Consider the following 17,697-nt stretch of genomic DNA (forward strand, 5'->3'; position numbering starts at 1 on the left):
CGCGGCGGCGCTCGGGAAGGTGGGAGCCGGGCTGGGGCGCCGCGGGGGCCCGGGGCCGTCGTCCGCCGGGGCGGTTGGGGGCGCAGCGCCCCGGGCCGCGGGCTGTCACTCCCTCAGGGCTCGCGGCCCCCGAGGGGCAGAGCCGGCCCGGGGAGGCGGCAGCCGAGCGCCCCCGGGGCTCAGCAGGAGGCTGGCAGCGGCCGCCGTCGTGGCTGACCCCTTCTCCTGACCCCGTGTTCTTCCATTTCGGAGTCGCGACCCCGCTGCGTTTCCTTGTTGGCTCATCGATCCTGCCCTCGAGCCCGGCGGCCCCTCGGCCTGGGAGGACGCGCGTCCCTGAACACGCCGTCCTGTCGGGGCGGGGGCGGCGGCGGCGGCGGCGGCGGCGGCGGCGGCGGGGGCGGCGGCCGCCCGCGCTTCCCTCCACCCGGCCCGGGGCGCGTCCTCCAGCGCTCCCGAGCGGCGACCCCGGGCCCCTGAGGGCCAGGTGGGGCGACCAGAGATCCCGAGGGGCTTGGGGGAGGTGGCGGGGCCCGGCCCACGTGGCGCACCGGCGCGGGCTGCGGGCTCTGAGGGGGGCCGGGGTGGCGCCCTCCTGGTCCCGGCGGCTCGCGCCCCTGGAGCCGCGGGGTCAGAGCCGGGGCTCGCGGGGGGCGGCCTTCCCGACCTGCCCCCGGGCTCGGCCGCCGCCGCTCCCCCCGCGCCAACTGGCGGGGGCGGCGCGAGGGCGGGGGCGCCTGGGCTGCGTGGGGACCCAGGAGCTGCCGCCCGCCGCGAGGCTCCGTCAGACCTGGGCGCCCGGCCCCGGCCCCGGGGGGAGGGGAGGGGGAGGGGAGGGGAGGGAGGGCCCCGGGGGCTGCGACCCACCCTGTGGGAGAGTTTTGTTGGACAGAGAAGAGGGCGGAAGAGGGACCTGGAAACGGGCTTTGCGGGAGCCGGGTTTGGGGCCGGCTGCAGGGAGTGGGGTTTGGGGCCGGCTGTGCTGGGTCGGGAGGTGTTCGGAGAGGGAAGGCGAGAGCGACCCTCGCCGGGCACTGCGGGGTCGAGCCAGACCCCGGACTTCCGTGTGCGGCCTTGCGCGCGTGTTTGCCTGGCGGTTTCTGCAGGGCTTGTGAGGGACGCCTTACGGGATCGGATCGGAGGCCCACGCGAGTCCCGTCGGGCCGGGGCTCCCTTGGATGGCGGGGTGTCGGCCGGCGGGAGCAGGCCCGCGGCGGCCCCCAGCCCCGGCTCCCCTGAGATGCGGCTTGCTTCCCCGCAGGTGCGCCGCGCGCTGTGGCCCGGGATGGCTCTGCCGCCGCCAGGCGAGGCCGGCCCGCAGGACAAGATGTGCTTCGCGCCCGAGAGGCTCCCGCGCAGCCCCCAGCACCTGGACGCCTACAACATGCCCTTCCTGCCCTACGGCCACAATGGGCACTTGCTACCCGCTGCGGAGGAAAATTTCCAGGCTTTCCCGCCCCGGGAGGCTGCAGTGTCCGCGTCCCACACGGTGCCCCCCTTCACCTTCCGGCCCGCGCCTCCCTTGCTGAGCTCCAGCCTGGCCCTGCAGAGGGAGCCACTCTACGATCTGCCCTGGTACGGCAAGCTGCCACCGTGGTACGCGATTCCCCACCTCCCCAGAGAGGTGCCGCACTTCAACAGCAGCCACGAGTACAGAGGCGCCACCAGTGGAGACTTGGACCACGTTGGTGGCCAAAGCGACAGTGGCCAGTGTTGTGGACCTGAGATTTTAATTAAACCGACGGCTGTGAATGCTTCCCTGTTACCTGAGGTGATGAAGACCCCCCCGTTATTACCTTCCTTCCCCGGCAAGCGCTCTGAGGAGGGCTCCAAACTCCCCACCCCGTATGGAAAGTCGATTCCCCGTTACCACTTCACCCAGGAGGACCTGCACTTCGTTTTGTTCGGGGTTATCCCCAGCGTGGAGCACTCGGCCCCTCTGCACCATGCAATTTCCGGCTTCCTGGTCCCCACAGACGGTAAAGGCGGTCACAACTGGCGTGAGTCAGGTGGCATGGGAACAGAGGTGGGAGCCAGGAGTGGGGGAGGTGGGTGTCAAGGTGGATCTGAGACCGTACAAGTCCAGGGGGGACGTGCATGTACTTCCCATCGGAGTATGAAGGGGGTAGGCCAAGCTCACTTCTGAGGCTCTACTTGCTTAAATGCATGATTCCTAAGGTGGGTTTTACTGGGAGCTGAGGGTCAAGAGAGACCTGGTTCGCCCCGTGGACTTGTCAGCTGGGATCAGATTCTACCAGAAAGTACAGGATATCTCCTTGAGCCTCATGCAGTTCATACTTGGAGTCCCAGCCTAGACAGCTATCTTGACCTTAGTCAAAGTCGGCAGGATCTCTGATTCTCAAGTTCTTTAAATTTGCAAAATGGGTTTAATCACATAACCTTCCAAGGGTTGTTCAGAGTCTCAAATGAGAAATTTTATATATAATATATAAAAGGAGCGGAGAAAAAAAAATAAGAGTAAAAAGGAGCAGGAAAAATATAAAAGGGTAAACCTCAAATTCAGCATAATGGTTACCTCTAAGATGTAGGGAGGGAAACACCTTATGAAAAATAAAGTTTTAACCCTCTTTTTTAGGATCCGATTCTCTTTGTCGAACTCTGGATAAAGACTCCCTTCAGCTACCAGAAGGTAGGCAGGGCTCCTTGCCTGAATTTTTGTCCCTGAACCAATACAGTGACTTTCCTCATTGGCTCTCCTGCCTTGGGTTTCCCCCAGGTCTCTGCCTCAAGCAGACGACGTTTGGAGAATTGCGGCATTTTGGTATATTCTGCAGTAGCCTCATTGCCAAAGGAGTCAGGTTTGGGCCCTTTCAAGGTAAAGTGGTCAACGCCAGTGAAGTCAAGACCTATGGAGACAATTCTCTGATGTGGGAGGTAAATGAATATGTTTCTGGTGGGTCGACAAAGTGGGAAATGACACTGGTGGGGCACAATGTTGGCCTCTGGCCCTCTGGGAGATCACTAGCCTGGAGGAGGGGACACTCTGCTGTCTGTGCTGCCCGTTTTTGCAATATAAAGAGGGAAAGGCAGAAGTTCACTGCATGAAGATAGCTCTTCTACATGAATTCTTTGCATTTTGTGCTGCCTTAAATCTGTGAAGAGTAACAATGGAATGTATATTTAAATAATTAATATTTGTCTATATTTATAGACAAAACCAAATACTTTAAAGGTTATACAGTGGTGCTGAGAATATGCCGAAGAGAATAAAAACAAATTTTAAAATTTGTGGTATCATTTGCCTGTGACATTCGCTATGGATTTTTAAAAACCGATACTCTTGATTCTGTTGGGATGAATGCTGGTAAGACTCCACAGTTTGTCAGAATATATCGGATCTCTCCCCTTGGCCCAGAATTTCTACTTCTAGGACTATAGTTTAGGAAAGTAATCTGAAATTCAGACTATGTGGAAGATGTTAATCACAGAGTTGCTTATAATAACAAAACATTCGAGTCAGTGGAATTGCCAACAGCCCAGAAAGAATTAAAGTATGGCTCCACTAATATGCATGACAACTAGGTGGGGATAAAGCACAAATCTAATTGGTTGTCTTTAAGTTGTGAATTAAATGCAACCTTGCTCTTGTTCCCCTTTTTCTCAGCTTATGGAATTAACATATTCACTATAGAAATTTGAAAATGAAGCAAGTGATACAAGTAAGAATCTTAAAATGTCACAGCACCTACGGAGATATTCTGAAGCTAATAAATCTATTTGGGCTTCATAATGTTAATAAGTAATAATAAATATATTCAGTGGACTCAAGCATGATATTTGGACTATAAATTTTTAATAAGTAATTTTATAAGTGAGGCAAAAAAAAGTGCATTTTAAACTTTCTGTTTTATTTTATTTAGATCTTTGAAGATGGTCATTTGAGCCACTTTATAGATGGAAAAGGAAATGCAGGGAACTGGATGTCCTATGTCAACTGTGCCCGTTTCCCCAAGGAGCAGAACCTGGTTGCAGTGCAGTGTCAAGGGCAGATATTTTATGAGAGCTGCAAGGAGATCTGCCAGAACCAAGAGCTCCTTGTGTGGTATGGAGACTGCTATGAAAAGTTTCTGGACATTCCTGTGAGCCTTCAAGTCACAGAACAGGGGAAGCAGACTCCTAGGTCCTCTGAGGGTGAGTGAAACCCCTTTGCCTTTCCCTGGGGAGTCTCTTCTAGTGGAAGGACTTGGCTCTTTTCTGAACTAGAACAACCCTTCAGCAGTCTCTCCCTGACCTGTGGGGCTCCTCCCCCCACAGAGGCTAATGTGGGGGAGATTAAGCTGAGGGTATCTCTAACTAGGGGGACACTACCCAGCTGGAAGAAAGTGCCCTTATCTTTCCAAAGCTGCTGAAGGTACTTTTGTTCACAAGGATACCTTTTCTTTTTCTGATTCGCCTCTTTCCAGAGAAAGAAATAAGGGCAACATAAATAGATGCAACCTCTTGCCTAGGTGAGCCAGATTCTGATTCATCTCTGCTCAGACTAACCCAGCTGATGACTCCCATCAACCCATCAAAGCCCTAAAGCAAGCAGTGCTTTTCTGATGGAGGTTGGTGGGAAATGTAGTGGTTTAGATCATCTTTAAAGGGGAAAAAAAAAAAAGAATAAAATAGAATAGAAAATGTTGATGTGAATCTCAAAGTAAAAGGAAGCATTGTTTGGGGAAGTTTTTATTTCAAAAGGAGGTGTGAGTACATGCTAAGTATCAAGTATAAAATGTCTTTCTTACTGTGGATCTTAGTCACCTTTGAGAAGCATTGAGCTAGACTCTCACTCTCAAATTTTATTTATTTAAAGATTTTATTTATTTTTTCATGAGAGACACAGAGGCAGAGACATAGGCAGAGGGAGAAGCAGACTCCCTGTGGGGACTCGATCCCAGAACCCCTGGATCATGACCTGAGCCAAAGGCAGATGCTCAACCTCTGAGCCACTCAGGTGTCCCTCACTCTGAAATTTTAATGTGGATGTGAATATCTGGCGATCTTGGAAAGATGCAGATTGTCATTCAGGGTTGGGACCTGAGATTCTGCCTTTTTTTTTTTTTTAAGATTTTATTTATTCATTCACGAGAGACAGAGAGAGGCAGAGACACAGACAGAGGGAGAAGCAGGCTCCATGCAGGGAGCCTGACTTGGGACTCTGATCCCTGGTCTCCAGGATCACGCCCTGGCCTGAAGGCAGCGCTGAACTGCTGAGCCACCCTGAGCCACCCGGGCTGCCCAGATTCTGCATTTCTTTCTTTCTTTCTTTCTTTCTTTCTTTCTTTCTTTCTTTCTTTCTTTCTTTCTTTCTTTTTTTAAGATTTTATTTATTTATTCATGAAAGATGCAGTGAGAGAGAGAGAGAGAGAGGCACACAGTCAGAGGGAGAAGCAGGCCCCATGCAGGGAGCCTGACCTGGGACTCGATCCCAGGTCCCCAGGATCAGACCCTGGGCTAAAGGCAGCACTAAACCCGCTGGGCCACCAGGGCTGCCCAGATTCTGCATTTCTATCAGGCTTCCAGGGGAGGCTGATGGCTGTTGACCCCTGGACCACATGTGAGCAGCAAGAAGCTAGAGGACCACCAACCCACTTCTGGGAGTGAGCCTCTGGAATTTGCATTTTTAAAAGCTCTCGGAATGATTTTTACTTACACAAAAGCTTGGGGAACGCCCCCCCCCCCCCCATCCAGTAGGTGGTATGAGATAAATGCAAATTATTATAATGTGTGTGCATTGAATGAAAGCAGAAGATGTTGGGACCAACTTGGAAAAAGCTGCTTAAGGGTGAGGTGTGTTAGACTGGGAGAGAAAGGCACGTTTGGGGAATAGTGAAACCAAAGGAAGGAGGACATGCTCACAGGGCTTAGGAAGTGAATAATGAACAGCCTCTTGTTTCAAGAGTCCAAATAATAAGGGATGCCTGAGTGGCTCAGTGGTTGAGCATCTGCCTTTGGCTTGGCTCAGGGTGTGATCCTGGAGTCCCGGGATTGAGTCCCACATCGGGCTCCCTGCATGGAACCTGCTTCTCCCTCTGCCTGTGTCTCTGCCTCTCTCTCTCTCTGCGTGTCTCTCAAGAATAAATAAATAAAATCTTTAAAAAAAATCTTTAAGGGGATCCCTGGGTGGCGCAGCGGTTTGGCGCCTGCCTTTGGCCCAGGGCGCCATCCTGGAGACCTGGGATCGAATCCCACATCGGGCTCCCGGTGCATGGAGCCTGCTTCTCCCTCTGCCTGTGTCTCTGCCTCTCTCTCTCTCTCTCTCTCTGTGACTATCATAAATAAATAAAAATTAAAAAAAAAAATCTTAAAAAAAAAAAGAGTCAAATGAGGGCCTGTCAGAATTGTCTTGATAAACTATCTTCCTGCTACCCCTGTTCGTGGATGGTGTGGGGGTCATGTTGGGAATGGTGTTGAGATTGCGGACTCTCTGAAGTGTGTGGACCTCACAGTTGTGTCATAATGATCACCAAACTAAGTCTTTTGGTCACTTCCAAAATGTACTGAATGTTTTTGAAATAAAAGTGAAAAGTAGATTTGAGAAAAACACATGCTTGATAATTCACAATATAATCATCATTGTTTTGAAAAAGGACTTAATGCTATGTATTAAGCTATTACAATGATCATAACTTTTGATTTCTCAGTAATACTCTTCTGGAAATTTGTCTTCTGAAAATAGTCCAGAAAGGAAAGCTTTGTCCATGAGGAGTTTTACTATAGCACCATCCATATTAGTGAAAAATCACAAACAACCTGAATGCTCAATAGAAGACTAATTCTTGGGTAAATGATGATATATTAACATATGGAATAATATGCAGAAATGAGAAATCCCTATCTGGTAATAAGGAACAGGGCTGAGGGTTTATGATAGTAAATGGGATTGAATAATGTATTTGGGACAATGCATGGAAGGAAATTGGTGAGCATTTTAATTTGTTGGAAAGAATTATGGATTAATTCATTTTTTTTTTCCATTATGAGTGGTTTGGGATAGGATTAACAAGGAAAGAAAAATAAAAATTCCTCTGTCCTCTCAAAAGAACTGTTTTCCTCAAAGGCTTTAGGCGAGGATTGGTGGGAACTTCCCTCTTCATCAAGGTGTTGAGTGGAAGGGAAGAGTCTGAACCCTATGTAGGCGGGTTATTTGAGTATGCAAGCCTGCAGAATGTGTGTTTTGGGGGATGGAGGTGTGGAATGTGAAGACCACCCTTAATCGTTACCAAACTGTATGTGGTGGGGCAGGAGGCATCATTGTCCATGTTGGGAAAGCCCTTGGCTAAAAAAAGAGTAGTTGAATGTGGTTGGGGCGGTGGAGAGGAGAAAGAAGGAAAGGGAACAGGATAAAATTATTAGGTTAAGTTAAGTTAAATTTCCAAAGACCAGAGCAGAAAAGGTAGGTAGCTAAGGGTGGTATGTCATTTTTGCCTATGCCTAAGCCGTTGTTCTTATGCAAACTTACTTTTGAACCACTACTCTGAATTTTGGTGTGCTTTAGTGCTTTGTAAATTTGGATCACTGATCCTGCCTTGTAGACCCTCTCCTCCCACCCCAAGAGCAGAAAAGCCAGGTATTTCTGACCAATGAAAATTATAGCTCTGAGCAAAAACCATCCCAGCAAGGGGATTCGGAAGAGTATTAACACCTCAATGAAAGTGATAGACATCCCAGGCAATGGCTGGTCCTGGGGTTGGTGGTTGCCTTCCTGGTTATTTACTTAGTGAATGGTTTATTTCCTTAGCTACCTGTAAAACGTGCCTGGGATGTAGTTGTCAACCAACAAAGCCCCTGATGGATAGCTTCCCTGCAGTCCTGATGCTAAAAAGATTTTAATCTACAGACTCTTGCATATACTTACTTACTCCTGGGTCTTCTCTCCCTCCCTAGGGCCAGACAATGAGGTCTCAGTGATGCATTCACAGTCAAAGCCACTTGATCCTCTGGAATCCAGAGTGTCCTCAGCAGGGATGCTTTTGTAGGTGGCCCCTGTCCTCTCCTCTCCCCCAACAATAGACACCCCTGGACCTGGGGACCTCCCTTGCTAGAGTCTGATGAACCCTCTCTAACCTCTTTAACCTCTCCCCCCCCCCCGCCGCCTCTTCCATTGATAAAAACAGATTTACCTTTCTGGGTCTTGTCTATCACTCAGCGATAGTATCACTCATAGTGGTAAGAACTCAATAAGTGATAAGATTAAATTAATCATCATGATAACCCTATGAATACAAGGGAAGGCAAGATAATGTCATCCTTACTCTATACATGATGGTTCTAGCTCTGGAATCTTTTCCAAAAGTTCACAGAAGTAAACTGTAAGCTAAACAGGTGCCTAGGACTTCATAAATGGGGACAAATGGAACAGCCCTTGTGAAGGCTAGAAAGTAAGCCATTGGTATCCATCATTATTTGGTGTTCATCATTGATGGAGGTGAACTGCTTTGAACTTAGAGCTTATGCTGATCTGAAAGGGACACTGTAGGTATGTTTGGTATATTAACCTAACCTCTTAAGACCTGCCAGTCAAGAGTGCGTTAAAGAGCTGTTAGGGTTAGGGGGCGCCTGAGTGGCTTAGTCTTCAAGTGCGTGCCTTTGGCTCAGGTCATGATCCCAGAGTCCTGAGACTAAGCCTGAGTCCAGCTCCCTGCTCAGCAGGAGAGTCTGCTTCTTTCTCTCCCCCTGCCCCCCCCCTTCCCTGCTTGTGCTCCCTCTCTCTCTCTCTAATAAATAAATAAAATCTTTCTAAAAATGAACTATAGAGTTGAACTGCTCTTAAGTAGGGCTGGAGGCAAGGCTTCTACAAATACATTTCAGGGAACAAAAGGAAAGGAGAGCCTACGAATTAAGAACTTGAGCAGACATAGCAAACCATAGACAACAAGAAGACTTTGAATCCTAAATTGAACTAATTGGAAAATAATTAAACGTATGTGTATACCAATGTATTTATTTAAGGAATAAATAATTGCTTAAGTATGTCAGTGGCAATATGGTTACTACTTTTTAAAAAGTATTGTCTTTTAAAAATTATAGTTTGAGGTATTTTATGAACCAAATGATGATTACTATGGAAATAGTCATGGAAGCAAGTGATATAAATGAAAACAAAATTGGCTATGAGTTGGTCATTATGAAAGCTTGGTGTTGAGGACGTGAGGGTTTGACTCCATTGTTTTGACTTTCCTATATGTTTAAAGTATTCTGTAATGAAAGTTTTTTAAACTTCCTCTTGGAAGAAGTAAGAATGCAGTAAGATAGCTGACAAAGCCACTGGCACTTATTTCCCCTGTGTTTGACAGAGTCTGCAGAAGGCTACAGATGTGAAAGATGTGGAAAAGTATTTACCTACAAATATTACAGAGATAAGCATCTCAAGTATACCCCTTGTGTGGACAAGGGTGACCGGAAATTTCCCTGCTCTCTCTGCAAACGATCCTTTGAGAAGCGAGACCGGCTCAGGATCCACATCCTTCATGTTCATGAGAAGCACCGGCCTCACAAGGTAGGAAGTAGGGCTGGTGAATGACGGATGGCCTGTAACTCACATTGCTTTCATGCTCCTACCTCAAACGCCTGAATCCACCTTGAGGATCTCCTGGGTATGAGTTGCTGGGACACAGTGCCTGATAAGGCAGGGTCTGTGGAAGAGAGGACAGTGCTCTGGACAGTGGTTGGATGTGAACTACCTTAAGAGGTAGTCCCTTAGGGACAGTGCTAGGACAGATGGACAAGGCAGAGAAGTGCACGATGGAAGGGTGTCTGCTTCTACCTGGACACATGGGTTGTGAAAGTACTCAAGGTGGCCTTGAGCCGAGCCTGAAAGGACAATGGGATAAAACTAAGAGTAATCTTCGTAAAATTGCCCTTATCCACCCCTTCTTGTTCACTGCTAAGCTTCAGAAGAATCCCAATCTCTATATTATTTGCTCCTGTAAAGTTTGAGTATTTTTACAATAATCTAAGAACTCCTTTTTGCTCATCAAAAGACATTTAACACAATTAGTTTTCAGTAACCCCTTGGTGATGCAGATCTACAAAGATACCCACGCAAACCTGAACCCCTCTAAATCCCAGTTCCCACAGAAAAGCACATACAACTAGAATTCTAAGAACATTGGAAGTATTAAGACAATGAAATTCTATCTTTTACCTGTTAACTGGGCAAAAGGAAAAAGGTATGCTCCAGTATATTTTGATAGTAGGAAGTTAGATACTGCATGTTCGCATGTTCATCAACACAGAACTAGTTGTATAAATTATGTTTTGCTTATTAAGCCAAAACAAGCTGCAGAATATGTATATCATGATGCCATTTGAAATGGTTTATTGCATATGCTATACATGATGCTCACACATGAATGGAAAAGTGGAAAGTTAACACATCAGACTGCTAACTCGTTCTGGGGGTATGATGGATGAAGAGCAAAGCCAAAATCGATTTTCATACTTTTCACTTGGTAAATGTTTAAATTTCTTTATTTCCAATTTGGGGGAAAAATGTATGCTTGGTAAATAGAATTTGGAGAATGCAAAACAAAAGTCACCTGATATGCCATGACCCAAGTTGAAACATTTAAGGTGTAACTTTTTTCTATATGTGTATGTGAACGTGTATGTAGGTGTTTAGTATACTTTGGGCTACTGTGAGGCTACTTTTCTGACTTGACACTACATCATGACTAATTTATAAACATGGTAATGGCTGCATCAGTGTATGAGATGGATGTGCCATCATTCAATGAACCAATCTCCTGCTTTGTGAATTTTCTCCCCAGTGTGTCTGCCTTGAACAATATTATATAGAAATCATTATCTCTGTTATCCGTGTCTGATGATTTCTTTGGGATAGATTCCTAGGAGAAAAACTGGGTCAAAGGGTGTGTACAATTTGAAGGCTTGAATTGAAGCACTAAACTGCTTTCCAGAGAAGGTGTCAATTTATGGTCCATCCGGTGGTGTTTGCAGTGTGGTAGGCAGCACTGAGGCTCCTGCGGTACTGCTGTCCTTTTATGTTGCCATTTTGATAGATGAAAATGATATCTTGCTTTAATTTGCATCTTAGTAACGTGGTTGAAATGTTTAAACTATATTTTATTGGCACTTTGTATTTGTCCTGCAATCTGTCAATATATGTCCTTGGAAAATATTTCTTTTTTTTTTTTTAAAATATTTCTATTGCTACATGCTTTTGTAATATTTCACAAGCCATATTTGAACAATTATAGGTTGTGGAGTTTTTTGACATCTTTATGTTTCTGAAACATATTTTCTGAAACTGAATGTGTTTAACAAGTGATGGTATACTATAATTTTAGTCAGTACCATTTTCATTTTTAGTTAGCACAGCAAGTGATGATGGATCTTAATGGCCAATGGGATATACACCACTTGGGATATTTGTCAAATTTGCTGTGGCTGGACCAGAGGGTATTTGTTAAGAAAGTGGAAACTACAGGACTTATTTTTGTTTGTTTTTAACTAAAAAGAATACAGGAAAAGGTTATTAGAGCTCATTCAAGATATTTCTACTAATATGTTGGCTAGGTCCTCTGCCTAAACTCTGAGTGGTGGTTTTGGGTTGGGCTTCGGAGAAGCTGTACTCGGGTGCTGCCATCTTTGAAACTGGGGACTGTTGACCAGGCCATCTGTAGGTGACAGGGATGACAAAGTGTGGAAGCTAGTAATAAGTGAAATAAGAACTCAGTTTTACAGTAGAGTTGAGGAAAAATAATTTTAAACTGGCAATACAAGAGGATGAATCCTGTGTCCTCAGTATTCCCAAGAATTCTTCTTTAGTGATCTTCTCTTTGCAAACTCTCACTGAGTGGTCTTGTATTATGACTATAAATAGCATTTCACATTGGGTTTTGATCTCTAGCCAATTCTGTCCTGAGCTCATCTGTCTAGCTGCATTCTGAGCATCTCAACTGAAGTTTCTCATGGCACTTCTTTCTCACTTTTTTACTGCTAAACATTTTTTATGCTGTTAGTTTTATTTTATATACTTTTTTTTAAGCTTGAGTACTTAACTTTTAAGGCAATTAAATATACTTAGTTTCTGCAGAAGCTCAAAACAAAACATTAACTTAATTTGAAAAAAAGAAAAATAATCTCCAGGTAAGCAGACATGCAAAACATAAGATAAATGATTTTTAAAAACAAAAACAAAAAACATTCCATTTCTGAAAGAAAGAAAATGCTTGACCAAAAAAAATGTCAGAAGATGCAGGGTGCAAACAACAGTGGGAAACTTTGTATTATCACCCCTGTTTCTAACATTTAAAACCTAAATGTACCTCTTTTTCAGATGATTTGTCAAGCATAATTAATAAAGAACACAAAAATGTCAGAGGAAATCTCTGTAGTTCATAACAATGAGACCCAAAAATTTATACACGAATTTAGAATGTTAGCCCTCTCCACCCTCCTGAAATTCCTGACCAATGGAGAGAAGCCGGTTTTTCCAAAAAGCATTTTTTTTAATATTCTATCCATTGCTCAAAATTATACCAGACTTTAGCTTTCTTTATTTTCTGTTTTTTACTTCCTTCCAAGCTTTTTGTTTTTGCTAGGATTTCTAATAACACGAGGAAAATGTAGTTTGTTATTTTGTGTGTGTGTATATGTGTGTTTGTAATTGTGTAAACCTGTGTAATATTTACATCTTTGAAAGCGTTCTTCAGGGAGCTTATTCGAATTTGAAGCAGTTGCTTTCTGGCTAGGCCTCTGAATTATCATATTTGGATAGTTACCATCACCTTTATGAATTAGTTCCACTGATTTTTCTATCCTGCTCTTCCTCTTTCTTGATTTCCTTTTTGTAATACTGTGTCATATCTTCAAATAATTTTTATCTAAAGGTTTTATTTATTCATGAGAGACACACAGAGAGAGGCTGAGAGAGAAGCAAGCTCCCTGCGGGGAGCCTGATCCAGACTCCATCCCAGGACCCCGGGGTCACACCCTGACCCTAAGGCAGATGCTCAAGCACTGAGCCACCCAGGCATCCCCAAATAATTGTTGTTGTTGTTTAATTTTATTCATTTATTTTTAAGATTTTATTTATTTATTCATGAGAGAGAGAGGCAAATACATAGGCAGAGAGAAGCAGGCTCCATGCAGTGAGCCCGACGTGGGACTCCATCTTGGGACTCCATCTTGGGACTCCATCTTGGGACTCCAGGACCATGCCCTGGGCCAAAGGCAGGCACTAAACCACTGAGCCATCCAGGGATCCCCCTAGAAATCATTTTTAAAAACCTTCAAGACATCTTTCTATTTTCTCTTATCATTTGGTGGCAATTTGTTTCCGGTCTGTTTTATAAATAACCAGTTTTCTTCTTTGTGGAAACTGCACTTTATCTTTGGAATTCTGAAATTTTAACAGAACATGTCAAGTTGGGAGGTCTTTCTCTTTGTTTTCTGCTTTGTAATCAGTGAAATATAATGTACTCTTTCCATTTGAAGGCACAAGTCCTAAACTGAAAGGAATTTTCTCGTTCATCTGTCTTCTAGATCTTTGCTCTTCCTGGAACTCCTTTTGGCCAGATGTTGAATCTACCTCCCTGTGCTTAACCTTTCATTTCTTTTGCTCTTCATTCTGAGTCCCCTAATTCTATTTTCCAAGCCATGTATTTAGACTTTATATTTGATCTCTTCTTTTGCAGTATTAACTCAAACATCTGACCAGAACCCAGGATTGCAGATTTGTCAGGGTAGCCCTAGGTTGTTTTTCTACTACCTTAATTAGACCCCTCAGCTTGAGTCTGTAGCCTCCGACTACAGACGTATGCTGGATAAAAACAATATTACACCTCTTATAAACATAATGGCAAAATGAAGACGCGATTTTAACTGTATGTTTCTTTTACACCTTAGTGTTCTACCTGTGGGAAATGTTTCTCTCAGTCTTCCAGCCTAAACAAACATACGAGAGTCCACTCTGGAGACAGACCATACCACTGTGTATATTGTACAAAGGTAAATGGAACCTCCTTCCAAGGGATCTGCCTTGAGCCCTGTTTGGATGTTCATGGATAAGAACTTGAAGCATAAAGCCTGGCTTGTAAGGAGTTCTTAGTCCATTATCATCAGCCCAATCCCCATTTCTACCACTGAATATGCTCCAGTTTGCTTAAGATGGTCAAATATGACCTATTGCCAAATTGGCATTTAAGACATGTGTAATGAAATATACCCCTAGGGGTACTGGATGGCTCAGTTGGTAGAGCATGAGACTCTTGAGCTCAGGGTCAGGAAGTTCAAGCCCCGTATTGGATGTAGAGATTACTTAAATAAACTTTTAAAAATTAAAAAAAAAAAAAGAAGTACACCCCTAATTTACAAGGAGACCTGATGATTGCAGACATGGTTACATAGTATTTAAGAGCACAGAGTCTAACTTCCTAGAGCAAGAGTGCTAAAGTGGAATATAATGTAAATTATACATACAGAATATTGAAATGATAAAAATGAAGAGACAGATATGTGATTAGGGGGTCACTGGAATAGAAACTATGGTTTGACCATGCTTTAGAAATTATACCTAAACACATCATGTCCTATTTCGATGATAAATATCTGTGCTGTTCAATGCTTAATTAGCCATTAACCATATGTAGCTATTTAATTTAATAAAAATGAAATAAAATGGCAAATTCTGTAACTTGGGTGTACTATCCACATTTCAAGTGCTCATTAGCTCCGTGTGGCAAGTGACCACCAAATTGTATAGTACAGACATAGAACACTTCTGTCATTGCAGAAAGCCCTGGTGGATAGCACTGGAAGAGACTGGTACTATCATCCAGTTACTTAAATTTTTATGATAAAGCCATGAAAGAAACCTAGGCCATGTTAGAGGGACATCTAAACCTCCCACAGAAACATAAAACATTGAGTGTACCAGGCTTAGGGACAAATACTGCTGAAGAAATTGTGTGTCAATAGAATGAAAATAATCAACATAGAAAAATGAGGCTGACACATAAGTAGACCATGTGGAGCCAGCACAAGCTTTAGGAAGAGACCATGGATTTGTTTTGTTGTTGTTTTGTTTTAAAGATTTATTAAAGACAGAGAGAGGGGGGGAGGGAGAAGCAGGCTCCAGGGAGGAAGCCCAATGTGGGACTCGATCCCGGTACTCTGGGATCACGCCCTGAGCCAAAGGCAGACACTCAGGTGTCCCGAGACCGTGGATTTGTGTGAAAAAAAAGCAAGCTGTCCTACGGAAGAAATTCTCTCCAGCGGGGTTTCCAGGGCAAGGTCACAAAATAGCCCCACGACACATCCTGTTTCTGGGTTCTTACTCTGATCCTCACGTTGGACTTATAGCTTACCTAAGATTGAGAAATGCTTGGAAGGGGAATTAAATCCACGTAGGACATGAACTAGTTATTTGGCATCCCGGTTTACACATTAGACTCCAGTTACTTAAGCTGGTGAAGACTGGCCAGGTTCCAGACAAGTATGGCTTGTGCACCTCACTAGATAATGACCCAACTCCAGACACCCCACTGTTCAGTGCTTTTCTCTCAGCCCCTCAAATCTGAAGTCACCAGGTGTTTAACCTGGTGTTTTATACCACCAAAATAAAGTCATTACGTCTCTAATATATTACTTGAAGGTGACAAAGGTCAGAGCATAGTACTGAAATGAATGAGGAGAAAGGCTATAAATAAGGGAAAGAACAGAATTGGCCAAGAGAAGATGTAAAAACAGCAAAGTACTCATGTTACAGCCATTCTGGAAAAGTTTGGCAATTTCATTGAAAACTAAACTTGTTAACTACCACAGAACCCAGTAATTGTCCTCCTGGGCACTTATCTCAGAAATGAAGGTGTATATATTCACACAAAGACCTGTACACAAATGCTTGTAGCAGCTTTATTCACGAGAACTCAGACTGGAAATAACCCAGATGTCCTTCAACGGGAGCGTGATTGAATAGACTGAGGCATATTCCCCTCCTCTCCCCCCTTGGAGTGCTATCCGCAATAAGAAAAAGCATGAACTGTTATGCACATACCAACCTCAATGGATCTCCAGAGAATCAAAAAGTCTTAAGGTTTTTCTGTTTTTTAGAGAGCAAGTGCTTAGGAGCTGGGTTGGGCTGGGTTGGGGGTGGGGCACAGTGGAAGAGGGAGAGAATCCAAGCAAGCTCTATGCCCAGTGCAGAGCCTGACCTGGGGCTTGATCCCAGGACCCTGAGACCATGACCTGAGCCAAAATCAAGAGTCAGATGCTTAGCCGACTGAGCCACCCAGATGGCCCTCAGAAAGTTTAAGTTTAAAAAAAAAAAAAAAACGAGAGAAAAGAAAGAAACCAGAGTGTCTGGCTGGCTCAGTCTTTAGAGCATGCAGACCTTTTTTTTTTTTTTTTTTTTTTTTAAGATTTTATTTACTTAAATCATGACAAACACACAGAGGCAGAGACACAGGCAGAGGGAGAAGTAGGCTCTCCTTCAGGAACTGGATCCCTGGGAACACACTCTTGAGTTTAAAGGCAGAACGGGGGATCCCTGGGTGGCGCAGCGGGATCGAATCCCACACTGGGCTCCCGGTGCATGGAGCCTGCTTCTCCCTCTGCCTGTGTCTCTGCCTCTCTCTCTCTCTCTCTCTGTATGTGACTATCATAAATAATAAAAAAATAAAAATAAAAAAAATAAAAATAAAAATAAATAAAGGCAGAACGGCTGAGCCACCCCAGGTGTTTCTCCACCCCCACCCGCCTCACCCCAGCATGCAACTCTTGATCTTGGAGTTGTAAGAGTGGAAAGATTACTCAACAAAATCTTAAAGAAAAGAAAAAAATAAGGTTCTGATTTACGCAGAGACCTTGGCCAATAGTAGCTACTCCTGTAATGCACATTCTTGGGGTGTGGTCCTAGGACCAGCCACACTGGAATTGCTTGTTTAAATGGAGGCTCCTGAGCCTTCTGTCAGTTGTGCCCTTTTTACGAAGGCTACTACTGTTGACCAAGCCTGCTCTATGGCCTGAAAACCCAGATTCATCCATTGGAGAACTAAGGATCAGTGACAGTGAAATTAACCCCTTTGTCTAGTTAGCTGTCAGGGTGAAGGAAGTTTACTTCTGCTGCTTTGTGTTCTCTGCAGAGGTTCACTGCCTCCAGCATCCTCCGCACACATATCAGGCAGCACTCCGGGGAGAAGCCCTTCAAATGCAAGTACTGTGGGAAATCTTTTGCATCCCACGCCGCTCACGACAGCCACGTCCGGCGCTCACACAAGGAGGATGAGGGCTGGTCTTGCAGCATCTGTGGAAAAACCTTCCCGAATCAAGAAGCATCCTACTCCCATATGAAGCTGCATGAAGGCCACTAGCCCTCAGAGTATGGAGACCATGCAAATCTAAAGGCTAGGATTCTGTCTTCATTTTTGTCGCTTTTGGGTGTGTCAAGTGAACAGGTGATAGTTACACTGAGATGAGAAACAGAAAAATGGGACCAGCCAATAAACTGGATTTATCGATTTATTTCCTCTGCTTTCGCAGAAATATTTTCCACAAGAATGGAGTTTTGGTGAATCTACCTAGAAATAGTGAGAGCTAGCTATTGATATAGCTAAGGGGTCTGGAAACCACACAAACCCTGGGAGAGGGACTGTATTTTATTTCAGAGACTGGGAGTAAGTAGAGTTTGATTTTTGTGATTAAAATTACCCTTTCTCTACTATTTGC

General features: G+C 44.8%; 1 protein-coding gene across 1 annotated transcript; it reads left to right on the top strand.

Moving 5' to 3' along the window:
- The first annotated feature begins 1,285 nt into the window (after positions 1 to 1,285).
- Positions 1,286 to 17,342, top strand: PRDM14 (PR/SET domain 14). Its single transcript, XM_026014638.2, has 7 exons — positions 1,286 to 1,985; positions 2,597 to 2,650; positions 2,738 to 2,895; positions 3,882 to 4,152; positions 9,300 to 9,502; positions 13,879 to 13,980; positions 17,115 to 17,342. Exons 1-7 carry the CDS (start codon positions 1,286 to 1,288, stop codon positions 17,340 to 17,342), a joined length of 1,716 nt encoding a protein of 571 aa, XP_025870423.2.
- The last annotated feature ends 355 nt before the right edge of the window (positions 17,343 to 17,697 follow it).

Source organism: Vulpes vulpes, chromosome 13 (genome assembly GCF_048418805.1).
Source record: "Vulpes vulpes isolate BD-2025 chromosome 13, VulVul3, whole genome shotgun sequence".
Lineage (NCBI taxonomy): Eukaryota > Metazoa > Chordata > Mammalia > Carnivora > Canidae > Vulpes > Vulpes vulpes.